Source organism: Sebastes umbrosus, chromosome 1, assembly GCF_015220745.1.
Source record: "Sebastes umbrosus isolate fSebUmb1 chromosome 1, fSebUmb1.pri, whole genome shotgun sequence".
NCBI classification, from domain to species: Eukaryota; Metazoa; Chordata; class Actinopteri; order Perciformes; family Sebastidae; genus Sebastes; species Sebastes umbrosus.
Genome location: NC_051269.1, coordinates 11179977 through 11206952, shown reverse-complemented (window position 1 = coordinate 11206952; position 26976 = coordinate 11179977). Strand labels below are relative to the sequence as shown.

Below are 26976 nucleotides of genomic sequence, written 5' to 3'. Positions count from 1 at the left end.
AGATTGAGAACCTCTGGTCTAAAGGTCTAAAGGTTTCTAAGGAAGTAAAGTTGTTTATATGATGTTAAAGTGGCAGTAGGCAGTATATTTTTGGCATCATTGGGCAAAGATTCCATAATAACCTTTCAGCATATTGTAATTCAAGTGATCTGAGAGAAAACTAGACTTCTGCACCTCCTCATGGTTCTGTTTTCAGGCTTTAGAGAATCTAGCCCGTGACGGGACACTTTGACCAATCACAGGTCAGTTCAGAGAGAGAGTGCTCCTATTGGCTGTACTCTGGTCATGTGACCGGAACTTGGGGTTCCTTCAACAGATTACACAATGGCGGCGGCGTCACAAACTTTCTCATTTTACAGTTAAACCGTGCACTACAAGATGATTCTGAAAAAAATTGAGGCGAGAAATAGGCATAGTAACATAATATTGATTCATATTTGATCAGCGCTGTCTAGTTTGACCGTTTGATCGGAGTTCACGAGTGATTGACAGCCGGCTCTCATAGACAGCAGCTGGACAGCGGACCTCAGATCAGCTCTTACTGCTTGTTTTCCTCCGGTCTGTGAAATCATGCAGAAGCCGTTAGAAGCACTGGAGGACACAGAGGCACATGATCTTTTTCAGGTTACCTGTTTCATGTACTACTGTCACGATATAGCGACCGTTTTATAAAAGTAACTTCTTTTAATCATATTTGCTCCAATCTCGCCTACTTCAGCTTAAAGAGCATCGGGTTCCTCATAGAGTTTGAATTGGTGACTATGGTGCCTTCAAATGAAACTTGTGAGCTTGTGTTTACAACATGGGAAGTCGTGTACACGATATGCTTGGCGTTCAAGTCGTGAGAACACCGCTGCTACGCAACGGCAATATTACCGTTACTGTTGGTCTCTAGAAGCCACAGGGGCTAACAATTTAGCAAGCTAGCAAGTGGGAAACATAATGCAGGAAATGCAAACGCATATTTGTCAGCCATCGGGAATATCAACATTTTCCTCAGACATATTATATAATTACCAAGAAAAACAATATATGACTAAAATTACAATATTCGTGAATACCACAAGAGGGGGGCGTTCATATAGACTCTTCTCGTGAACACGGTAAACACGACCCCGTTTGAAGGCACCAATAATAGCAATAACACAGGTGTTACTATTAACACTAACGATGGCTCAGTGTCTCAGTAAGCCATGACAACGAGCCAACATGCACAACACTACCAGGATCCTGATAACTGAAGCAGTTAAATGAATACAATCATCATTAACTTGATTATTTACACCTGTGCTTTTCCCACTGTAAAATGTCATAATGTCTTCTGTGAAAAACAAGTTAGGTCTGTGACATCACCTGCAAATCGATGCAACTGAGCGATCACATCGCCCTGATGATGGTTTTATCGGCCCCATGCAGGTGTTTTCACTTCCACCGGCTGATTAGATGTCTGCGCTCACGCAGGTTGGAAATAGATGGAGCTACTGGGAATAATGTCATATCACCAGCGTGATATAAATTATTGATGAAGGTGTTGTCCCACCTTAACAGGTGCAACAGAACTTACAGAAGAATGAGAAAGTCTTCTCCTTGAAATTAAATGAAATCATCTGTGTGCGTTTACCGTGAGTATGTGGGGCCTTTAAAGTGAAATCACAAAGAAGTACTCCCATACATGCATACTCATACATGTATTGTATGTCACACAGTTGCCTCTAGGGGGAAATCACTGCACACAATTGAAGGGTGGATACTTCGAGCTTGTTTAGCCAAATGCACCAATAACCTTAAATCATGACACTGTCTATACTAAAAGCAGTCTATTGTCTGTATTCTTTACTGATATAATAATGAATAGGACTGCCATGAGTGTAGTTAAATGAATATTAGCAACCTTCCTGTCCCACTCTCTTTCTTCAGAGGCTTACTGGTTGCGTGAAAATCCCTCCATGAAAGCAAGGCTGAAGTCTCGCTCCAGGATTACAGCTTGAGGAAGATTTAGTGACTGACACATGTTGCACACTCTTCCTCCGCGAGCCTTCTCTGACTGCAAATTAACAAATACAGGAGAACCTATGGCTGCTATGCTGGATCACTGGACACAGGATGCCGAGGAATGAACCTTCAGGATGGGAATATTGTTCCCTGATGCCATATGGGAAGACTTTTGAGGCTGCATGAGAGAGGCTGTGCTGTGAACAAGCTTTGCTGAGGGAGGGCAAGGTGGGTTGATGTGGTGTGAATGGGACAGGAGAGTTGGACTCAAATGTACAGCTCAGGGATGAACAGCACCCCAGCGATGGCACCTCTGTCTCCAGGGCTGACCCCACCACGCTCTTCACCACTGTCACCCAAGAAGACCACCTTTCAGTCTTTAGGATCTCTGTCAACAGGGATGTTGTCCCCCTCGCTGGGTAAGGGCTCCTCTCCTCAGGCGCAGCAGGCCTCGAGCCCCTTGAATACATCCACCACGTCCATTATGAGCTCTCCAAAACTCTGGCAGAAAGCATCCATCTCTAGACTCGCTGAGGAGTTTTTCTGGATTGGTGGCAGCATGGTCGCACAGCCAAAATGGAGACTGGGTCAGATAGGTAAGATTCACTAATGACTCGTTAAATAATGTCACATTCAGATAATTTTTTTTCCACACATTAATGTTATTTTTTTAAACCAGGACATGTGAATTTGAACAATTATATTTTCATGCAATTGGCCTGTAAAATGTTCCAATATAACAAGAGTAGAGTACCAGGGAAGCCTGTGAGTAGATAATGGGCATATGGACAGTACACAATCCTTTAGGATTAGCCTGAATGATCTGCGTCACATGCATCTGAGCTTCAGATTACAAACAAAGGTTACCTGCTTTCAGCAGACACACAAAGCAAACACATTAATTCACCATGACCTGCATGTTACAAGATAATTGTTGGATCTGATGTGCTATTTCAGTATAAGCACTGTACACGCGCCATTCAAAAGTCTCAAGAAATATCAGTAAAGAAAAGTCAGGAGAGATAATTTGAATCACTGTGAGGCGACTGATGATTGGTTTGTTTTTAGGGCAAAGATCATTCCAGGGTTGCACATTTTTTCTTTGTCTTCCCTCTTATCACGAACACATACTGTATACAGCTACTTAAATCCCTGTGTGACGCAGCCTTTAATCTCATAACAACAAGTGCTTGATGGTAAACCTCTACTTGTCTCGACTGCTTCAGGGATTCATTTTAGGGTTGTCATAAGGTCTTCCTGAGCAAAAACACAAATATGCACTACATTATTTCATATATTACAAATTGTCCCAGGCAAAATTTGCCATAATGATAATAATAAGGCACTTTTGAACTGGACAAGCTTTGCCACCAACATGCTACATTTCACTTTATAGTATTACAGATTATTGAATATACAATGAATATTTGATTTGCATTTACAAGCTCCCTCTGATGACAATGTGATGATCCCTGTGGATTTCTGACAAGCTTGACTGATAGATGATGAATAATGTGTCTCCTTGTGCTCCCCTGTAGTGGAGCGGTGTATGTGCAACATGCAGGCCGGCACTCAGATGACCAAAATGAAGGGGAAGAAGAAAGGACTGGTCCGGTTCTTTTACCTGGACGAACACAAGTCCTGCATCCGGTGGCGGCCCTCCAGGAAACATGACAAGGCCAAAAGTGAGCCATCCCCACTGTGGAGTTTCAATATTTATTTTTGCAGCTAGAGCTGAATATCTATGAGCTGGCTGTTCTAGTGGATTTGGTTTTGATGTAGTCGCCATTATGCTTAATGGGAGAGTTATCTGATGGTCATTAGGGCTGTGTATTGGCAAGAATCTGGTGATACGATACGTATCATCATACAGGGGTAACGATTGCGATATATTGCGATACTGTAAGCAAGGTGATATATTGTAATTTTTTTAAAATTAAAATTTAGGAAAACTGTCATAGTATAAAGAACACACCAGAAATACACCATTTTAGAATAGGAAAAAATAATACATTTATAATGCATGCAAAAAACTGCAAACTGCATGTGATTATCATAAAGTGGGCATGTCTGTAAAGGGGAGAGGCGTGGGTACCCATAGAACCCATTTTCATTCACAAATCTTGAGGTCAGATACCAAGGGACCCGTTTGAATATCACCATGCCAGTTTATCCTCACCAAAATTTAGCGTAACTTTGTTATTTAGCGTCCTTCTCTACATCACTCTAGCTTTAAAACTAGCTCGCTACAACCTCCAAAAGATTGAATAGTGGCCGTGCCCAACAGCAGGCCGTCGGATTAATTAAAAATCAATAAGTGTTTTGGAGAATCGATAACAGTATGCGACACTCGTGTATTAATATTTTCTTACACCTCTAATGGTTATGATGTTTATGTAAACTAAACACATTATAGGTGTTCACCTTTGACCCTATAGAGTCAGAAAGGTTGGTGACATGTTTTGAGCAGAAATGAAGTAAAAGTGTTTTAATCGGTTATGATGCTGTTCTGAGCCCATATAGTTTCTTTCAGTTCCACCAAGTAGATTAAAGATGTTACTGATTAGCTGAATGACCGCCAGCACATTTCTTGATCATCTGTTTCAGTCACTATCGACTCCATCCATGAAGTCTGCGAGGGGAAAAAGTCAGAGATCTTCAGGCGGTACGCAGACAACCGCTTCGACCCAAACTACTGCTTCAGTATTTACTATGGGGAGCGAGTGAAGTCCCTGGACCTGGTCTCCACCAACGCAGAGGAGGCCCGCACCTGGATCACTGGGCTGAAATACCTCATGGCTGGCATCAGCGATGAGGACAGTTTGGCCCGGAGGCAGCGCACACGTGATCAATATCCTTTATCATACATTTGTTTAATCTCTAAATGACTAATTATTACTAATACATCACTGGTATTCCTATAAAGAGGTTAACAACACATCCAATAGTAGAAAACACATGAACAGACCTGATCCTTGTAGTTTCCTCCTTAACTGCAGCCTCACGTGGTTACAGCAGACTTTCTCCGAGGCCGACAAAAACGGAGATGGCACCTTGAGCATCGGAGAGGTTCACCAGCTGCTCCACAAACTCAATGTGAATTTACCCAAGCAGAAAGTCAGGCAGATGTTTCAAGTAAGACTTGTATTCACAAAAGGTTGATTATGCAAACTGACATAGATTTACTGAGCAGGATCCACCGTCAAACCTGCCTCTGCATGTGCTTTTGTATATTCAGTAATCTAGAGGGTCTAATATCTCCTAACTGGAGATTCATTCATGGTTTCATAGCAACAAAACCGAATTCACATTGTGTTGAACTGGTGACTTGACAGCTGGCTCTACTTTAGTAATATACAGCAGCTGAAAAATAAACTAACTCAGACTGACAGCCATGCTTACAGCTCTGTGACGCTCAACTTAGTAACAGCAGTGCCACACGCTAAATGCCAACATGTTGGTGTTTAGCAGGTATCTTTTCGGACACACTAAGCCGTAATTTATGTCGTCACTTCCTGAGAGCCTCCTTGATGGATAGAAAAGTGTAACCATGGTAACCCATGCCAATCTCATGTGACAAAAACGTTGTTTTGTGAGAATCAAAGTCTGGATTAATTTAAAAGATATATTACGCCTTGCTTAGTGTAATCTTATACCCACAGTTAAATTGAAGTGTTATTTTGCTGGGGTTTTTTTTGTTGTTTTTTTTCAATAGATTAAATCAATACATAGGTAAATAATACATATAACTGAAATAAGGGGATAAATAAAAATAAACATAAAAATAAAATAAATGATAAAAAAAGTAACACAAAACATGCCAGGGGTTAATATAAATAAATAAATAATAGTAATTTAAGTAAAAACATTAAAATGGGAGCACAAACTCACCGTTTTACTAGCCCTCTGCAGTAAAACTGCAACATTTTGCAGGTTTTTGGTCACACAACAATACTTAGTTTAGACCTGATGGTGGCACTAGTGGAAAAAGTCAGAGATCATCACAACATTATTACAATTCATCCTGAGGGTAACATGGACCTATGTAGGGCTACCAGATGTCATGGCAATCCATCCAGAAGTTGTTGAGACATTTAATTCACTCAAAACCACAACTTCATGGTGTCATAGAGGAAATGTCAGAGGATCACCAAAGTCAGTAGGATTCATCATCTGAGCACCATGAATGTCTGTACAGATTTGAATGGCTACTTGTTTAGATATTTCAGTCTGGACCAAAGTAGTGCATTTTCTCAGAGCAGAAAGAAACAGGGCCGATTTCTTTTTATTTTATTTTTTTTAAGTGGTTTAAGGTGGCAGATTATTGATGTTTCCTAAGAGGCCTATTCTTTGTGTGATCTTCACATAATTTCAGTCAGAAAGTCATTAAAATAAAAGGATGGAGATGGAGCCAGCAGACAAATATGTATATACAGTATTTTGGCAGGACAGCGCAGGAGAGTGCCACAGTAAGGCCATATGGCCGCCGCTGAACAGATGGCTTTAGTTGCACTGCAGTATTGCTATAGTTCAGTAGCTCACTGTCCTCCCCTCCTCATGGTGATAGTCTCTGTGAACAGCTTTCATCATGTTTGATGGTGATAGAGATATGTCCTTCAGATGGGTCTGTGGTGGTACATATTTTCTTTGGAAGGGGGAGTTATCTCAAATCGCACATACTTACTGAGAGAGTTATTTCTTGCTCATAAAATACGTTTTGTCGTTATCTGTAGGAAGCAGACACAGACGACAACCAGGGCTCTCTGGGCTTTGAAGAATTCTGTTCGTTCTACAAGATGATTTCCACTCGCAGAGACCTCTACCTGATAATGATCTCCTACAGCAATCAGAAAGAAGTCATGGATTTTCACGACCTTGCACGCTTCCTGGAAAATGAACAGAAGGTATACAAACAAAATGTAAAAAGATTCAGGCCAGTTCTTTGTGTCTGTGGGTATTTATTTTAAAGTTTTTATATTTAAGATTTTCATTAAATCAAACCCCATTTTTTTACACTATTCAAGGTCAGCATTTTTTCAGCAAAAGCCATTCAATGTATTTACGTTCTGTAATAACCTCCCTTCATAGTAGTTTTCATTGTTGGTGGCGGAGTCCGCCATACTTGCACGAGATTTAAAGTGCCTTCACATGCAGAAGAGATTCACAGGAAACATTGCTTCTAGTGTTACTGTTTGCAATTTTATCTAATTGATGTCAGCCTCGTTGTTTACTAGGATCTCAAAAGAATAAAAGAAAAAACTGAAGATAAAAAATAAGCTAAATTTGAATAAAATAGTAGAGTAAAAGTTACAGCACAGCTACAGTGCAGTGCAAGATACGAATGTATAGTCACAAATTTGATTTAATAAAAGGCATAGGCTGCATGGCAAACAGACATATATGATATAAAGGAACTTAAAAGAACTATAAAAGAACATTTCCTTCTTCACAATAAAAGCATTCAACTTCTGAAACATATGTGTAAAATGTCGGTTGTGTCTAGAAGGTAACCTGCAAATTGCGAAAACTTGCAAAAACGTGGAAAAAAACTTGCGAGACTCGCTGCCCGACAACCTAACCTTAAAAGTCTAGTGTGTAGGATTTGGCGGTATCTAGCGGTAAGGCGAGGAGATTGGAACCAACTGAAGCCTCTTCCGTGTGCTTACATGTTGGAGAGCTACGGTGACCGATGAGAAAACGTGAATTGCCCTCTCTAGAGACATTTGTTGTTAGAGTAGCAGAGGTCAATCGGAGCAGAGCCAGTGCGTAGAGTGTGTGTGTACGTGGGAAGTGAGTGGTGAAGTGAGAGAGAGAGAGAGAGCGGCGGTGGCGACGGCCCAAGCATGAAAAGATAACAATTTGGTTTGTCCATTCTGGGCTAGAAACCCGCTCTTTAGGTAGATATAAAGGGCTCATTCTAAGGTAACGAGAAGACAACAATTCTTATTTTCAGGTGATTATACACAATAATATCATATTCCATTTCTGCCAATAGATCCACACACTGGTCCTTTAACTATTCAAGGTCAATGCCTAACCTTGCGAGAGTTTCACAATTTGCGTGTTACCTTCTAGACACGACCCAGTTAAACCAAAAAAATTACATTCCTGATATTGTTTTATTTGCAGATGCGAGGTTTGGCCAAAGAGTATCTAATCGACATAGTGGCCAAGTTTGAGCCGTGTCCTGAGAACCTGCAGCGTACGGTACTCGGTATTGATGGTACGGTACAACTTGCTAATAACATCACATATGTCGCTCGGACCAGATGCAACATCAACAGACAAATAATACACCTGCTCTGAAACTTTCTTCCTTCAGGTTTTACCAACTACATGAGGAGCCCTGCAGGTGACATCTTCAACCCCGAGCACAATCAGGTGAACCAGGACATGACGCAGCCTCTGAATAACTACTTCATCGCCACCTCACACAACACCTACCTGACAGGAGACCAGCTGCTCTCTCAGTCTCGAGTGGAGATGTACGCCTATGTTCTCCAGGCAGGCTGTCGCTGTGTGGAGGGTAAGAGCCTGAAAAACAAGAACTCCAGCTCTCTTCACTTTGATTTTAGGACATTGCAGACAACATGAGTCACTAATCCTTTTACTCTTTTGTTCTTTCCGTCTCCTCTCTCAGTGGACTGCTGGGACGGACCCGACGGGGAGCCTATTATTCATCACGGCTACACCTTGACATCCAAAATCCTCTTCAGAGACGTCATTGAAACAATTAACAAATATGCCTTCACAAAATCACCGTAAGTGCGTCTGGGTCCTGATGTGTTTTGTTAAGCTTTCACAATAAAGTTTTTCTCATTCGCTTTGGCTCAATTATCGAATGACAATTATTTTTTTTTCAAAACAATAAACTCAACTCTCTGAACAATTAGTTTGTTGTTCACAATATATTAAAATTTCTCATTCATTCAAGCAAATTGCACTAGTTTTGGCACATTTGCAAAAGAGCAAGTACAATAGTCTACAATTTGCACAATAACCACTTGCACACGTCTTGCTGATCAAAACTGATGAGTTGATTCTCAGTGAGAGAAACATTTTCAGGGTTCACTGTTATGGAACATCTAAACATTTTGACCAGTACGACTCATGCAATGACAAAACAACTTTTCATTTTGGTGGCGTTGGCCAATTTACTGACACAATAACTGGGGTTTGAAGCATGAATACAGTGTTTGCTGTGAGTTACTACCTTTTGCAAAAATGCAATAGAGTTGTAATATCCCATCAAACAGTTTGGAGAAAGTTAAGTTTGTTTAAAAAAATGAGCCAAAGCGATAGAGAAAACCTGTAAAAGCATCATACCTGTAGCTCAGGTGTCATCACTTCACCCCTCAGGTATCCAGTGATCTTGTCCATAGAGAACCACTGCACTGTGCCTCAGCAGAAAAAGATGGCTCAGTATCTGAGAGAGGTGCTGCAGGACAAACTGGATCTGTCCAGTGTCAACGTGCACGAATGCAAGAAGCTGCCTTCCCCTGAGATCCTGAAAGGGAAAGTTTTAGTCAAGGTAAAGTTGTATTTAACTACATGCGTTGCCATAAAGCCACAAAAACACATCACAATCAAACATTAATTCTTGTTTTCCAGGGAAAGAAGCTGCCAGCGAACCTTGATTCGGATGCAGATGAAGGTGATGTGTCTGATGAAGATACTGGTGATGAGGAAGAAGAGGAAGGCGATGATGATGAGGATAACTCACAGGCAAATGATAGATAGATAGATAGATAGATAGATAGATAGATAGATAGATAGATAGACATAATGATGCATTATGTTTGAATGTTTTAGGAGGGGGATATCTTTACCTCTGCCAATCAAACCAAAAAGAAGAGGCGATTTGGCAGATCGATCATGAGGAGCTTCAAACGAAAGGTCAGCCCTTTGCTTATATTTTCTCAACCTATCTCTATATGCCCCTTTTTCTTGTTGTACACTTTCCCAGTCATCACAAAAAATGCAAATAATGCATTTTTCTTTTTTCAGAGGAAAAAGAGAATCCGAGTGAGAAATAAGTCTGATGGTGATTTAGACCACAGCGGCAGCAGGGAGAGGACACAAATTGTTTACCATCCCAAGTAAGACTATTCATTGAATTGCATAGTTTTAGCCATTTAATACAATTACTATCAGCGGTTACACTTGTAAGTCTATAACTCTTCCTTCAGGAAGAGGAAAACCATGAGGTTGTCCCGAGCTCTATCTGACCTGGTCAAGTACACAAAATCTGTCCGTGTGCATGACATAGAAACACAAGGTAAACTTCAAAGACACACAAATATTCTACAGTTCATGGAATACTTTTGGAAATGAATGTTAGAGGCTGTTTTTCTTTCTCTCTGGTAGCACTTGTGAACAGTTGGCAGGTATCATCCCTCAACGAGACTGTTATGAACCAGATCTTGCAGCTGAAGCCGGGGGAGTTGGTCCGTTTCAACCAACGCCAACTTCTAAGAGTCTACCCGTCCAACTACAGAGTGGATTCGAGCAACTTCAGCCCACAACCATACTGGAACACAGGATGCCATATGGGTAAGACAGTCACAGAGAGTACAATACTGCCTACGTTAAAATTACAATGAGAGATGTGTTTAGCATTGCAGCAGCTTCTCATTTATGTGTTTCATTTTAGTTGCAATGAATTATCAAACAGAGGGCCGAATGCTTGAACTGAACCGAGCCAAGTTCTCAAGCAATGGAAACTGTGGATATATTCTGAGGCCTAAATGCATGTGTAAAGGTATGTACATGTGCAGATTGTGCAGAGGTAATAGCTACTGTCTGTGCAGGGGTAGTCAATTTGTTTTGTTTTTTCTCAGCTGCCTTTAACCCCATGCTGGAGGATCCTCTACCAGGACATAGAAAGACTCAGTTAGTGCTGAAGATCATCAGCGGACAGCAGCTTCCCAAACCCAAAGACTCCATGTTTGGGGACAGAGGAGAGGTGAACATGCAGCAAACATAATCTATTATTAAGACAAGAAGATGTTTTTCATCACTAAAATGCTATTTTTGCTCTTGTTTTTCTACTTCAAGATTATCGACCCCTTTGTTGAGGTTGAGATAATCGGCCTAAATATTGATTGTTCCAAGCAGCAGACCAGGGTGGTGGATGATAATGGTATGTCTCATCTCATAATCTCACAACAGAGAGTCAACTTTACCGTTTTTCTATCTGTGTAACTTCCTTTAAATGGTCATTCAGGTTTCAACCCGATGTGGGAGGAGACCCTCGTCTTCAACATTCAAATGCCGCAGATCGCTCTGGTGCGTTTCGAAGTGTGGGATCATGATCCTATTGGACGAGATTTCATTGGACAGAGGACTATTGCTTTCAGGAGTATGATGCCAGGTAGATTACATAATGAGAGTCAGACATTTTGGGAAATATGCTCATTGTAGAGATTTAGATGAGAAGATTTATAACACACTCATGTGTGTCAGATCAATAAGTTTATAGCCAGTTAGTTTAGCTTAGCATAAACACTGGAAACAGAGAGAAACCATAGACTGTATATAAAGATGGACGACATGACGGCTCCCCAAAAGTGAAGCCAAAACATCTTGATCGCCCCCTGGTGGCTGGCTGCAGTAAAGGTCATAAACCCCGCCCCCTCAATGTTAGTGGATGGCACATGGGCCAAACTAAAAAGCCAAAGTACACATCAAATACATATTTCCCAAAGATGGTTTCTGTCATTTTAGGTAGTTCTTATCACGCTGGTGTATGTTCATGTGTTAATTTTTTTGGTCAGTTGGTTTAAGTTAGTTATTTGATGCTATAAAAAGAGGGTGAGACATCATGATTGGCAGCTGCTCTGAGTGAAGTAGTCCCAGCCGGAGGCCTCGGGAAGTGTACGAGAGAGGAGATGTAGCTTTAACTTTCCATAACTGTCACAAGTCTGTGTAATTGAACATATTATGGTTAGTTGTTGTTGTCTTTCCCACCAAACAGCTACCGTGGTGCTAACGCAGCCGCTAGGTGGCTCTAACGTGCTCGGCTCATGATTGGCTCGCATGAGTGTGTGGGTGGGACTTTGTCCCCCGATCACTGCTACACCTCTGGCTCCAAATGACGTAAAAATCTCAAGATGGCAGTTCCCCTATCAGGGATATTTCGGCTTCACTTCCATCTATATAAACAGTCTATGGAAGAAACAGCTAACCCAGCTCTTCCCATAAGTTACAAAATCTGCCCACCAGCACCTCTAAAACTCACGACTTAACAAGTTATATCTTGTAGTAACTTCCTGGACTCTCGACGTAACACATTTGACCATTTGAAAACCACGACTTGTCGTTTCTACACTTCGGTTTTTGCACAGATCAAACAAACAAGACATTAAGATGTTAATTAGCAGCAAACTCCCAGCAAGAAAGCAAATAAGCATACCAAATATATACCATACCAATATATTTCCCAAAATGTTGAACTGTTCCTTTAATATGAATGAAATTTAGGTCAACATGATTTTTTATGCAACATTCGTAGGTTATCGGCATGTGTACCTGGAGGGGATGGCGGCGTCATCCATCTTTATTCATGTCGCTATCAATGATATAACAGGAAAGGTAAGCATCTCTAAATAAACTCAGAAATATTCATTTCAGCTTCATCTGACAACTTAAAACATTTGGTGTCCTTTATGAAACAGCTCAAACCCACAAATGCGGTGCAAGCGGCCAGAAAACACATCAAAAAAGCAGCCCAGAAACATATGAAGGGTCCTCAAAAGCAGACTTCTCTTGACTGCTCTGTCCAGTCCTCAGAAGACGGATGCGCTCTGTTCTTCCGCAAGGATCTGGATACCATTTCTCAGGACAGCAGGAATGGAGAAATGTTTCCTTTTGTACAAGGGCCAGCAGCCAAGGCTGCCATCCACAAAGGGGCCATGAGTGAGCCAATGAGGCGAGCTCACAGAGTTAAGATTCATGAACCGCCGGAGACGAGGAGAGGGATCTTCAGCCGGATGTCCGCCATCGACTCCCACCACATTGGGACTGCTCCCTGTGCGAAAGAGGATAGCTTTGACCTTGAGACCTCACCCCAGGCTTCTTCTCCTGATGGTCTTGCTCCTGACAGCCAAAATCCAATTCAAGAAGAGTTGGAGAATGAACCCGATGAGTCAAACTGTGCTGAGCAGGAGACAGTTCAGATGATTGAACCAAAGCAGCAATCTCAGGAATTACCAACAGAAACAGAACCAGAGCCAGACAAGGTCACCGCCATTGCACCTGAGCAACCAACAGAAACTCAAAGTCAGCCTGATTCAGTCCCTCGGCCTCGGCCCGTGCCACAGCATATGTTCCAGCCTGAAGCCAAGTTTTCTCCACTCATCCCTCCACCAACCCCCGCCATGGTGAGACGCACCTTAGAGGCTCCAGCCACACCCGCAATACGAACAAAGGCCCGCTCACGCAGTTGCCCTCGAAGACCGACTACCTCTGCTCAGACACCGATGGTGAACCGCAAGCCCGCTCTCCTCTGGCAGACGCAGCGAGCACAGAGCTACAACAGCTACAGCAGCAGCCAGGTGAGGCCCATCCCCAACGGCCTCTGCCTGTCTGACAGCTCATCCAGCAGCACCGACAGCCTGGAGTTTGTTCCCTCCTGTGTGCCAGCTGGGGCCGAGCAGCGTGAGGGCACCCTGCAGAGGGAGATGAAGGCCCTGTTTGACCAGAGGATGAGAGAGATCCACTGTAAATCACCACTTTTTCCAAATGGTGAGTCAGAGATGCATTTGTGATTCACATTTGCAAAAGTTAAGTGGCTGTATTAAATCATGGCTTTTGTTTTTATTGTGTTTTTTTTTTTCTTTTAGATTAAAGCACAGTTTAGATTTGACTGATGACTCCAAAGACAACAATTCAACCTTCAGAAGACAAAGAAAGAGAGTAACAACACAACCACAAAAAGGAGGAAGAAGTTCCCTTTTTTCTTTCTCACTAGGAAGACATCACGCAGAGTTACACAATTAGACCGTTTTATTGTTTTAGGCATGCTGTAATGTTTACAATCAACAACGTTTTTATGCATGAAATAGTTTTTAAAAAGAAATCGTTATAATCCTGTGATGCCATTGCCAACTGTACAAAACAGCATGACGACAAACAGTAAACTTACATGAGCACTATTTGTTAGTCAAACTGTGAACACTGATCATTTTAATAACTGTTTTTATAATATTTAAACTATCATGTTTGCTTTTTCAATGAAATTATAGCATTAACACTTGAAAATCAATAAATTGATTATTTTAATAAAATGTGAGTTTTTTTTATTTTTACATGTAATATTGTTTTCATTATTTTTATCTGATGTATTTCTACAACTAAAAAACTTCAAAACCTACAATTAATGTTTCAGTCAAATATTAGATCAAATTCTCAAATAGCTATCAAACAAAAGAAAACTGAAGTTTTCAGACTTGTTAATACGACATGTTTCTAGGATGTTTCTATGCTTTTTCTTTATCTTTGTCCACATTTTCTTGGGGTTTGTTTGCATTGCTGGTCCTCAAGCGCAGACTCAGTTCTTCAGTCAGCACAGTGCAGCAGGATTTCTGCAATGAAACAAAACTAATCATGAATATGGTGATGAATTTAATGTAAACATGGTTGAGTGGGTGAGAGAGCGTGACTGTCTAAGTCTGCGTGTGCATTTTGTTCTACAGCTGATGTGAAAACTGTTGGTAAGTGACAGTCTTTAAATGGTTGAGCAAACGTTGCAGCCCTCCAGGCTTATATGATACATTTAAAAACGTATTGGATAAACACAACTACACACAAAAGACAAGGCTAGTTCAGTTGCTGTAAAGTTAACACGTTTGTGATGGATGTTGTTGTTTTTTCGCCTGACAGAAGTGATTTGTGAATGTGCTTGCACGCACCCTCTGCTCAGCTGCACTTGTGCGGCTCTTGAAGGTGAGCTCCAGGACGGCCAGCAGTGCTCCCAGCCCCAGGCCCAGGGACAGAACCAGAAACATCCCCTTGAGACTGTGCGGCTGCACAGCTGAAGACTTGGCCTTGCCTGCTATGCAGCTGCTGGCCCACCACTTGCTTCGCAGGTAAGCCAGCTCCCCCGCCTCGCTCAGCTGCAGGATCGCCACGCTGAGGTTCTTTATGATGGGTGAGCCTTGAGGAAATTCATAGATTTATTGTTAATTATACTATTTAAATCATATATTCATTTTAAATGTCATCATATTTTCAAAATGAATAACCTCACCAAGGGTGGCAGCAATGCTGTATCCCCTCATTCCAACGACTTCATGTGCTCTGACCAGCTCACAGTGGCGTGCTACTGCCAAGTCCAAAGAAACAGACTCTCCAATAAAGGCAAAGTCTCCCTCTTTTGCACGCCGGACCCCTTCGTCCATAGACGACACAAAACTCTTAGTTCTCTCCATGTGTTCATAGATTCTGCGGTAGACTGGATTGTTTGAATTCTGCATGAAGGAAAAACAGAATTAGAGAAACAGCAGTGAGACGGGGGGGAATCCATAAGTGATCTGATGTCTGTATACCTTGAAGAAGGCGAGGGTGGAAGAGCCCGCCAAGCAGCCGTACTCAATCGTGTCCTGGTTGGCCAAGTCCTCAAACCCTTTCACTCTCAGGTGAGTGGACTCGGAGGTCTTAGAGGAGCTGAGGTTGGAGAAATAACAAGCCAGGAGGACGATTGTAAATATCCACCAGCTGCAGCAGATGACACGTCCTGAAAGAGCTTTTGGGTGGGGGCCGGCACCTGACAACACAAGAAGAAGTATAAAGAAAAATGTCTCAAGCAAAGAGGGAGAGGATTTCCAGAAAAGAAACAAATCAATGCATTCATTATTGCCTGTGTCTGGTTTTGCTGTTTACCTTGTAGAGTCAGAGCTCCAGCTGTGTACCACAGGCTGTGGAGGAGGCTGAATCTGTTCAGCTCACTCTGAGGCTGACTCCACTCACATGGGCTGAGTCTGCATTTGCATAAAAATATAACTTATTAATGTGACCGCACTCAAAGGGAATCCACTGCCAGCAGAAATGTGAAAATATCCACGGACAAGAAGTATATAAATTCATATTCAAATCCACAGCACATCAATAAACAACAACAACTAAATCATAATTATCACTTTTTGAATATATTAAAGATGCTAAACACCATATTGGGAGCATTTCTATTGCCTCCGCATGGCTCTCAACATGGCGACGGCTTAGCCAGCGGCTTGTAGCCATGGATGTATGAAGAGAACTGGATACAGCGTTGAAGGCGGGGCCCCGTTCATTCCTATGAAAGTTGCTCAGTGGCGTATGAAGCCAAAATGGCGCGACTTCTGACTGGAGAAGTACCTGGATCTTCCGGCAATCTGCCGCATCTATTGGGCCCATGGAGCAGGCGCAGTAGCGTCCGCTTGGTCACATGGCTCGGTGACGGGGTCACAGCCGTCACGCCGTTGTCACGGCTTGCTTACTCCGCCTCATTCACATGAACGGAGGAAGGGAAATAACTCTGGATTCGGCTATTAGTGCATTTTTACAACATTTAGGACCTAATGATTTAAATAAGGGCTATTCAAGTGTTCGTACTGGGAAGTTGATTCACCTAAACAAATAAATGATCCGCTGAGTTACAGACGTCTCTTTTTCAATGTAAGTCTATGGGAAGAAGTCTTTTTGGGCCGAAGGGCATCATGTGACGGACACGGAAGATGTAGTACCGCCGTTAGGCCACTACGAAAATTGGTATCAACGACTGGCGCTCCTCCTGGGGGCTTGCTCGTAGCTAACAGCGCTAACAGCACTAACAGTGAAAACAACAGCAACAGTGCAGACAGAACTAACAGTGTTAACCTGAGGGAGAACCGGAGGGTGGGTGCTATGCTTCCGCAACGGCTCTGTCGGTCAGGACGGCGTTATCAGCTGTAACTGCCATGTGAGCGCAGTGCAGAGCAGCGGTCGTGAGCTAGCCAGTGGGGAAACACTAACATGCACTAAGAGCACGCACGGCCGGCTCGGCAATGTCAACAAAGCACAGAGAAACTCGGATTATAACACACACAGAGGGAAAGCGACTTCATTCTCTGCTCAGGTAGACATTACTCCTCTATATCTTTACATAGCAAATACTTGTTTGATGCTATATTAATGCTCTGGGTATCATATAGAGAACCTTTAAACTACTTGCATTACCAACCTGGCTACTATAAAGATGCAAGCAGCGGTCCCCAGGTAGGCAATGAGTATGCCGACCCAGGTCTCAGCAGTGAAGGGGGACAGGAAATCAAAGAAGCCCGTTCCATCTGAGATGTCCTTCCTCAGCAGGATGCTGATTCCTGTCTGCATGAACGGTTTGGTCATCCCCACCGCTTTCTCCCGAGCTGCAGTGAGAGTCAGCGGAGCAATTGCAAGGTCGGCCTCCTGTAGGGAACACATAAATACTTACTGTACATTTATAGAAACTCCTTTATAGATTCTAATTGCACCAACAACCTGCTGATATTGTTCACACATTCACTGATTTTGAACGTATCCTTTGTGCTCTTGCTGAGTGATCGGCTGCCCTTTGACCCCTCCAAATGTCAGTTTTGCGTGCACTCACCCCTCTCACCACCTCTCCAATCATCCCGTTCCAGTTCCCGTTCTCATCCTGTCTGCCGTATGAAGCATCTTTCACCAGACGCACATTGTACCCGAAGCCCAGTTTCTTGGCAACTTCAGACAGCAGGTCAATGCAAAAGCCTTCCAGGTGTGAGCCTTTGTATATTGCATACGGCTCTTGCTGAAAGAAAATACGTCAAAACATAATCAGTGAAATGTGTTTTATCTTAAATTCATTTACCTTTACCAGAGGCTTAAAAGAAACAAATGAACTACCTTTATTGTTGTGATTCTCATCTCCGATTGCACTGATGTCGAGGGGGAAAAGTAAGGAACACGTTAGTACGAACAACCTTTTAGACAAAAGCACCATTCATGAGGTTACAAAGATATGAGGGGGAATAAATCAGGGGTCTCAACCTTGGAGTCAGGACCTCAGGGGGTCTTAAGATAAATCTGAGGGGTCACTAGATGTTTAAAAGGATATGAAAGAAAAATGTTTTTTCTTTGGAAATACAATGTTACCTCTTATAGTGTATTTACCGTCTTCTAATTAGCCTCATATAACCCTGTTCACTGCTGAGCTATTGCAGAACATGTTTTTCTGTGAATATCCTTGGAGGTATTTAGAAGAGATAATACTGTCTTGTTCAAGGTCGATGAGTACGAGCTGTTCTCCACTAGCTAAGAAGAAGACGAAGAATGTAACCACTACCGTAACATAGCAAACAGGTGTAGGTCAGCAACAGCTCTCATCCTATGATAAGTTAGAAGTAGAATGTGTCATAAGCAGGAGAAATTAACCCATTGGACGAAAGGACCAAACAGGGTATTGGCGTACTGTATAAAAGATCATGTATTCTACCATTTGTCAGGATTTCGCACTCTGCAGACTGTGTGCCTCATCTCTCGAATAAAGAAACAAGGATCTCAAGAATCTGTCTCTTCATTTGTTTAATGAAAAGTATACTACACTCTTCAGGCCTCTAAAAATCCTTTAAATAAAACAAAATTAAGACGAAAACAATCCCCCCTTTGGTTGATCTGCTCACAGCTCAGAGCTGATGTTTTCCGCCATGCCTGGTTCTAGTGATGGCAATGTCTGTTGGTCGGCCCATCGCTTTGGTCCAGACTGAAATATCTCAACAATTATTGGATGGATTAAAGGGGAACTATGCCAATTTTCAACATTCATACATGTTATTCTAAGACAGTCCAAAAAATATTAGTAAACATGAACAACTCTCTCCCAAATCCAAAAACTAGAATGCTTAAAGTCAAACTTGTGATGTCATAGTGTATAAAATGTGTAACTGCTCTATAGACAATTATTGGGGAGAGACATTAAAGATGACACTGAGAGCACCCAGGGGATGATCTGAGTTTATGGGAACATTTTCTGTTTCACATCTGACAACACTACAATAGAATAAAACTCATTTGGTTATAAAAAAGAAAACAAACAAAACCAGTCTGCCATTCATTGTCCATGTAGCAGCTCCAGACTTTACACCCTATGACATCACAAGTTTGAGACTTACTCCTCTGGTTTCTGGCTTTGAGAGAGAGTAGCTCATGTTCATACATATTGATTGGTCTTTATAGGCCTTGAAAATACATATTCTTAATGTAGGTGGTGTTCCCTTTAAGATGAAAATGTGTCCTTCATGGTTCAAGACTTTGGTGAACTTTTCATCTAGCGCCAGCAGGTCTTAGTTTTCCCTTATCCGATGAAATATCTCAACATCTACTAGATGGATTGGTACATCACTTTGTAGAGACATTCATGGTTCCCAGAGGATGAATCCTACTGACTTGGGTGATTCCTTGACTTATCTGACATTTAGCTCAAAGCACTGCTGTGCCCAAGTACAGCCTCAAAAAGCAGCTATCTGATTTGTGAGGCTCTTAGTCTTGTCAATATGATTTTTATTTGTATTGCTTAGTTTGAGAGCCTGTTTTGGTATGTTTGATAAAGTAATGTCAGATGTTGTAGATGATGTAAATGTTGCCCCATTTTTTATTATGTGGTGAAACATTATTAAAAATGTAAAACAATAAAGGAAAATAAACAGATCATATGGCACCGGTGGCCAATCCTGGTCTCCCACTTTGGGAACCAATGTCTTGGATATATAAGCATCATTTGTCTTGATTATGAAAAGCGAGAAAGATATGAGGGGCAACAAATAATGGGGATACATTAGAGTAAGAGAACAACAGATTTATTTTGACTGACAAGTTTTTCACAGCTAAATTTAGCAGAATCAAAGCCCCCTTTGTGCCATTGACCATCTTCAGACTTTACTCTGACATGCAGAGATGTCTGAGGTGAACTTTGGGGCGCATGTATTGACCTTCTAGTCACTACTGGTTTCCGGTATCCTAGAGATCTGGCCGCTCTTCTCTCCTACTTGAAAACGGCTTGCACACCACAATCTATTTAGAGCAGTGTTTTAATTCAAAGAGTCTCAATGCCGTGGCACTGTGAGATGGGAGGGAAGTCAAAGAGTATCAAAAGCTTCGATTCAGGCCAAGGCCTTGGGGATCCGTCACCACGGGGTGATCCTGACAACCATCAGATCCTCCTTTTCAGAAGATGACACGTATACAAGCTCTTCAAGGATTTTTGGCCACTCTGAGACACAAGGCCTTTGTTTGCTCCATAGAGTTGATTTATTACCGTTTTTTTTGTCAACTGGCTTGCTTCCCTTTCTGTTTTTCTACAAGAGTTGGACAGGATGTGGCGCTACGCTTTGATATTGATCCGAGCTGACTGTGACTGAGAAATTTCTATCGAATCCAGCAGTGAAAACATGAGGAATTTGGCAGAGAAAAAAAGGAATCTGCCACCACACTGAATTATAAACGCAGTGACCGGGTCAAACTTTGAAATATTGGTGTAAAGTGACTAAACTAAATTCTCTAGACCAACTCCTACATCAATGCTCACTCAGTCACTTTCAACATGGTTTGAAATTGTTCAGTGTTATCTAACAAGCCTTGTTAAAGGGACTGTTTGTAACTTCTTACACATATAAATCAATCCGGGTCGGTGTCCCATGCGCGCTCACGTGTGGCTACGCTGTTCAGACAAGACTCCAACACAAACTACAAGGAAGCACCAAAACCGCAAAGTTCTATCTAGTGAAGCCCGTCTTGCAAAACAGTGTTGGCCGCGGTCGTAGGACGCGGAGGAGACCGTAGTTTTGGTCTCCAGGGCCGGAGTCTCTGCTGTACTCTGCTCCTCTGCTCCTCTTCCTGCTTGGCTTCACTCAGCTCGCTCCACTTCACATGCATGCGCGCACACTACACACTGCAGAAGAGTTAGTTTAGCTCTGAGAATATCTAGTGAATGTACAGTGGACGTTTGTGCAGAAATAAATGCTGCAGCTCCTCCAGACCAACAGAGGTTTCCCGTGTCTTGTGAAGTGACGGGGCTCCGCAGAGAGAAATGTTATCGTCTCCGAGCTGGTGCCGGTGTCTCCCTCCGGCCGCGGTCGGGAGGTTGAAGCAGGAAAAGCCTACACTAGGATCATCAGTGATTCATGGAGAGACCTTCATCTGGTCAGCTAACATTACTGCCAAGCAGGTGAAATATAGAGTGATATTGTGGTTTTAGCTGACATGTGTCGCCTCACTGTGTTGATCAATGCTCGTTCATGTCTATGTAGCGCGAGCCCGACGCTGATTTTCGTTGACTTAATGGCCACAATTGTCGCTGTTAACAAGCATTTCTGATTCTTACAAACAGTCCCTTTAAATATGTTCTATTGATTTATTGTGTCAGTATTATTTCTGCAAAAGTACAAATAGTTCCTTACCTGCAGTGCACACTCCCATGTCCAGGAAAAACCCAACAGATAATACAAAGAAGCCTAACAGCATCCTGATTCTCCTGATTTGCATCCTACAAGTTACAAAAAGACAATTAGTGGTACAAATGCAAAGATGTGAATCAAATTGACAAATTCATTGAGGAGAGTACATATGATGGATGTCCGTACCACCCTCGACAAGAGTTCAAGATGTGGCTGCTGGATTGGCACGACGTCAAGACTTCAGACAGACCCCAGTGAGCTCGACTGTGATGCAGCGTGGTCTGAAGTTTTTCAGATTCAAATGTGTTTAAGACAGCCAGCGAAGTTTTTGTGGGTGGAGAAATTGGAAGAAATTTGAAGGGGTGGGAAGAAGCAGCATGAGGTATGAACATGTAGCTTTCACTGTGGAACAAAATGTGGTCATTTTTACTAAAAACTACTTTGAAGAATATCTTAACCCTCATCCTACCTCTGGGGTCACCACAGACCCCAGAGGTATACTCAGTGTCATATCTCCCAGGTGCTTTATTCTATTATTGTTTGTTCCTAATGACTTCATAAAATAGAATAGATAAATAAATTGTTTGCCATGGGTCCTAATCTAAAGTAGGCTATCACACATTATCAGGGAGGTTTCTCTGTCAGTCATTTTTAAGGAGACACACACAGTTGCAGCAGACACAGTTTTACTCATGCACATGTCTATTTTCGTTTTACACAATATGCAAATGAACTGCAACTTTCCTAAAATAATAATCTTCAGATAACATTAGTTACATGTCTAATAATGGTTAGAGAAGAAAAAAGTTACCATTTTGCTGTGATGGTTGTTTCTTACAGTAGTTTATTCTTGAGACCCCTGTCGGTGCGAGGGTTAATAATAATGGAACAGTAGCAAACTTATATTGTAGTGAAGCTGAGTTTCACAGGTTTTATGATATTACACAAAGCACAGGGATATCACCCAGGAGTTTGCAATGTGTAGTTGTCTTTGTGTTAGTAGTTATTTTAACCCAACACAATGTTTTTCCCTAAATTTAACTGTTTTTTTTTGCCTAAACCTTAAGAAGTTGTAGTTTTGTTACCTAAATCTAAAGAAGCCTTTTTGTTTGTGTACAAATTTAACATTTCATTCAGTTTTACAATGTGTTAGAAGGTGTTGCTTTTAATTTTTACTTTCACTTTTACAACATAGTAGGCGTAGTAGGCCCCTATTGACCCACATTTATGATGCTTATAGTGACTGATAACACCTATTTAATGGCCTGATAACAGTCGAATCGGGTGCAGCGTTGATGCGGCTATGAACCCACAGATGGTTAACACGCTGTAACATCAGTGTTTGCAGCATGACGGCCCTCTCTGCTCTTTATTAACACTTTAAATGGAAAACAGGAGACCACAGAATTGACTGACTGGATAAAGATTTTGTTGGGCCCTGAGGGTTTATCAAACATGTTGCAAAACAGGTGGAAAAAAAACATACTGAGTGAACATATTCGTGCAGAGAACCAAACATAAGACATATTTGCGATGTGGCTCAAAGGTGGCCTTGGAAAGATGTTGGCAGCTCAGAAAAATTGTTGAATAAGAATCTTTTATGGGCACAGATAAAAACTACCAATCTGTTTAAAGCGAGCAGGGAGCCAGGACTCGGTACTTCTGTGCAGCTCCAAAATCAATATTTGAAACAGTCCTTTTTGTCAGACTGGCACTCTGGATCGGTCTCGTCCACACGACAGTGTATGTTTAATGAATTATTTAATTTTCTAATGCAAGCAAAATACTGACAGGCACGCTAGCAAGCTTGTTCAGTCCAATGGATACATTTTCATTTGTATTTTACCATTAACATCTGAACTAATAGGCTGTATGGTTGCAAAATAAAAAGAATAATTTTAGAGTGAGAGCAAATGCATAACATTATAATGTATAATAATTTGTTATTTCCAAAATTATTTTGTTATAGATTATAAATTATGTTATAAATTCAAGTTACAATAGTAGCCTGTGCTCAGTTAATGGCTGAAAAATTTGATATAGCTCGATATAAATAATTTCAGTGTCTAGGCAACAGGAAATGTTTCTATAGCAAGATAGCGGACTGAATTAGTCCCTGTGTGTGTTCAGCAGACATGTTATAGCTCCTGTGGTGAAACTGTGACCTATACAACCAGTGATCAGCTCCTCAGTTTGAGCTAGATTATGGACTACAAAGTGAGTGATAATATATAAATAAATTCAACAAAAGCCTGCTGGCATGGTGAAATTATTTCAGTATTGGCAAGATGAAGTGCATCTACTCCTGCCAGTGGATCAACTTAATTAAGTTAAAATCATTGTTGGCTTTGATGGAGCTTCACACTTATATCATTACAGTCAAATCCAGTGCTGGTCTGCACCAATGGAGCAAGTAAGGTCAGAAAAGTCTACACTTATTCTAATGGAGTCATTTTTGTCAACTCAGCTGATGGAAGTACAAAGAATTGATGTGAATAAAATATGTAATGCAGGGTCACAGACATGATTTTAGAAATACTGAGTTGATGATTCTACATTGTATTGATTAATTTAAGTGATCAGTTGTATTTCATTTCCTCACATTATGGCCTAAATGCTGTTTCAAAGAAGTCTTCACGCGTACAGGAATATACATTAAATCATATACATAAAAATAATTTGGATTAATTATTGTTTTATTGTGTTATTATTAAATCTGATTTAAGATTTTTTTCATAATTTCTCTGTAATTGTATAATGTAAACTTTGTCCTCTTTAGGTCACTGAAGACTCAAAATCCCCAGAAACCAGGGATGCACCGATACCGGATCGGATATCGGGCCGATAATGACTCAAACAGCTGGATCGGATATCGGTGACAATGGGGCCCATCTTTTAAATTCAATTCTATGTTTATATACTGTATATATTATATACTGGGATTTTAATTCCTGTTTAAGTTTTGACCAATTTGTTGCTACATTAAAAAGGTTAACACCAGAATTGTAATTCCTTTTAATTAGGAAGATATTTTTTACCAAGTTTTTGGTATACAATTTATTATTTTAATGATAAATAACAATTCACTAAATTTATATCTATGTATTTATTTGTTACATTTGTTTTTACAATGTAGGAAAGCGATGTTTAAGTCAAGCCTGATGTTGCTTTACACATAAAAGAATGATCCCAGTCACTTCCACACAGTGAGGCATACAGCTTATTAATTACACACTGGTATCGGTTCGGTACTCGGTATCGACCGATACCCAAAGCTATAGGCATCGCTATCGCTATCGACACAGAAAAAGTGGTATCGGTGCATTCCTACCAGAAACAATACTGAGGACATGACGTCACTGTCCCTGATGTAATGTAGAAAAGGAGAAACATGCTAAATATTTTTTATATGTCAGGTAAACTCATAATGGTGGCTTTTGTTTTCAAAGGCTCTCATTGCACCCACATGCAGTGAAAAACCAACAGAGACATAGAGCTATAATAATAGACACAGGTCAAGCAGGAGATAAACAAAGAGAAGCTAAGAAAAAGGAACAATACAATGTTCGCCTAGAGCAGGGGTCAGCAACCTTTACTATCAAAAGAGCCATTGTAGGCAAAAAAATAAAAAATGTGTCTGGAGCCGCAAAACATTTGATCATTGTGATGAAGGTAACACAGTTTATAGTCTAAGTATAAGTCTAATGCAGTGAGGGCCAAAGTGTACATGTACTATGGAGTATTAGGGCCACATTGAGGGAAAACAAATTGGAGATTTCCAGAATAAAGTCATAATATTACGAGAATAAAGTCACAATGTTACGAGAATAAAGTCATAACTTTACGAGAAAAAAAGTTGCAATATTACGAGAAAAAAAGTAATAATTTTAAGGCAAAAAAAATTGTAATATTACGAGAAAAAATAAATAATTTTACAAGAAAAAAAGTTGTAATGTTACAGAAAAAAAGTAATAATTTTTACGAGAAAAAAGTCGTAATATTACAAGAATAACGTCATAACTTTACGAGAAAAAAGGCTTAATTTTACGAGAATAAAGTCATAACTTTACGAGAAAAAAAGTTGTAATATTACGAGAAAAAAAGTAATAATTTTACAAGAAAAAAAGTTGTAACATTACGAGAAAAAAGGTAATAATTTTACGAGGAAAAGAAGTCGTAATTTTACGAGAAAAAAAGTAATAATTTTACAAGAAAAAAAGTTGTAACATTACGAGAAAAAAGGTAATAATTTTACGAGGAAAAGAAGTCGTAATTTTACGAGAAAAAAAGTAATAATTTTACAAGAAAAAAAGTTGTAACATTACGAGAATAAAGTCATAACTTTACGAGAAAAAAAGTTGTAATATTACGAGAAAAAAAGTAATAATTTTACAAGAAAAAAAGTTGTAACATTACGAGAAAAAAGGTAATAATTTTACGAGGAAAAGAAGTCGTAATTTTACGAGAAAAAAAGTAATAATTTTACAAGAAGAAAAGTCATAATATTACGAGAATAAAGTCAGAACTTTACGAGAAAAAAATAAAACAACACGTAAAATTACTACTTTATAATATAATGACTTCATTCTCATAATATTACGACTTTTTTTCTCGTAAACTTATGACTTCATTCTCGCAATATTATGACTTTATTCCCGAAATCTCAGATTTATTTTATTTTTCCTCAATGTGGCCCTAATACTCCGTCGTACCGTCGTACCATAGACCTACAACAATGATAAATAATAATGAAAATGTAAACATAAACAGTTATTCATTTCCATGTTGATAAATCCACAGGGAGCCACTGGAGAGGAGCTGAAGAGCCACATGAGGCTCCGGAGCCGCAGGTTGCAGACCCCCTGTGTTAGGGGATGTTAATATGTTGGGTGATGGGTTGAAGCGGAGCACAAATATAAATCACTTTAAAAAGCTATACAAAAAAGCTATATTTTTGGGAGGTATATGGTTGAGGAAGAGTTGTGATAAGGGTTGCGTTAAGGGTTGGTTTATATCTACTCTTTAACTCCAGATGGATATGTGGGTTGTAAATAAACTTGGGATGCTGTTCATATATTTCATTTGGGATGTAAATAAATCTGGGATAGTTTATATATTATATTATCATTCTATGATATATGAGTTATTAGAGGAGAAGTGAGAAAGGGGTAGGGAAATATAAGTTTTACTTCTACCTACTCCTTTTCGGACACTATTACTCTTGTTTTGTTTGTCATTATTTTGCATCTGTTTTTATTTATTTTTATGTTCGAAATAAAGTCTTTCATTCATTCAATATAAGTAATGGATAGATAAACATGCATTTGACCCCTGAACTAGAGACAGCAGGTGTATGCATATAACAGGTACAATATGGGTCTATATGGGAAATAAAGACGAGGCCGTAAGGCGCGCAATACACCTCGTTGTTTTTCTCATCGCTTTCTTTCTGCTATCCTCTCCACATTGAGTTCGATGAACTCGCTTTATCGCGTTGACCAATCAGAACACTCTGCGCGTTGCCCGCGAGGTGAAACGGCGCCCTCCTATTGGCTGAGGC

The 26976-nt window shown here is 40.6% G+C and overlaps 2 protein-coding genes across 2 annotated transcripts; one reads left to right on the top strand and one right to left on the bottom strand.

Annotated features, from left to right (window-relative positions):
- The first annotated feature begins 1763 nt into the window (after positions 1–1763).
- Positions 1764–14300, top strand: plch2b (phospholipase C, eta 2b). The gene is made up of 21 exons (XM_037782419.1): positions 1764–2588; positions 3531–3677; positions 4600–4843; positions 4998–5127; positions 6726–6896; positions 8122–8215; positions 8315–8518; positions 8633–8753; positions 9352–9523; positions 9604–9717; positions 9805–9888; positions 10000–10091; positions 10182–10270; positions 10360–10545; positions 10646–10753; positions 10833–10957; positions 11050–11134; positions 11219–11365; positions 12506–12585; positions 12669–13737; positions 13836–14300. The coding sequence occupies exons 1-21, from the start codon at positions 2240–2242 to the stop codon at positions 13838–13840; spliced, it is 3816 nt and encodes a 1271-aa protein (XP_037638347.1). The 5' UTR covers positions 1764–2239; the 3' UTR covers positions 13841–14300.
- On the bottom strand, positions 13981–21823 carry si:dkey-183j2.10 (glutamate receptor U1). Its single transcript, XM_037782425.1, has 10 exons — positions 21603–21823; positions 21420–21505; positions 17872–17903; positions 17597–17776; positions 17192–17415; positions 15874–15971; positions 15540–15757; positions 15242–15461; positions 14904–15148; positions 13981–14576 (listed from the first exon to the last, which is right to left on the bottom strand). Exons 1-10 carry the CDS (start codon positions 21806–21808, stop codon positions 14472–14474), a joined length of 1614 nt encoding a protein of 537 aa, XP_037638353.1. The 5' UTR covers positions 21809–21823; the 3' UTR covers positions 13981–14471.
- Positions 21824–26976: the final 5153 nt, after the last annotated feature.

Bases quoted from the DNA above. Each gene is read 5' to 3' on its own strand.
- plch2b (XM_037782419.1), top strand. From the start codon at position 2,240: ATGGGACAGGAGAGTTGGACTCAAATGTACAGCTCAGGGATGAACAGC. The intron at 8,519-8,632 runs GTAAGAGCCTGA...CTCCTCTCTCAG, and splicing joins AGGCTGTCGCTGTGTGGAGG to TGGACTGCTGGGACGGACCC. The intron at 10,092-10,181 runs GTAAGACTATTC...CTCTTCCTTCAG, and splicing joins CAAATTGTTTACCATCCCAA to GAAGAGGAAAACCATGAGGT.
- si:dkey-183j2.10 (XM_037782425.1), bottom strand. From the start codon at position 21,808: ATGTTCATACCTCATGCTGCTTCTTCCCACCCCTTCAAATTTCTTCCA. The intron at 15,462-15,539 runs GTATACAGACAT...TCCTTCATGCAG, and splicing joins CCACCCTCGCCTTCTTCAAG to AATTCAAACAATCCAGTCTA. The intron at 14,577-14,903 runs GTGCGTGCAAGC...GTTTCATTGCAG, and splicing joins CAAGTGCAGCTGAGCAGAGG to AAATCCTGCTGCACTGTGCT.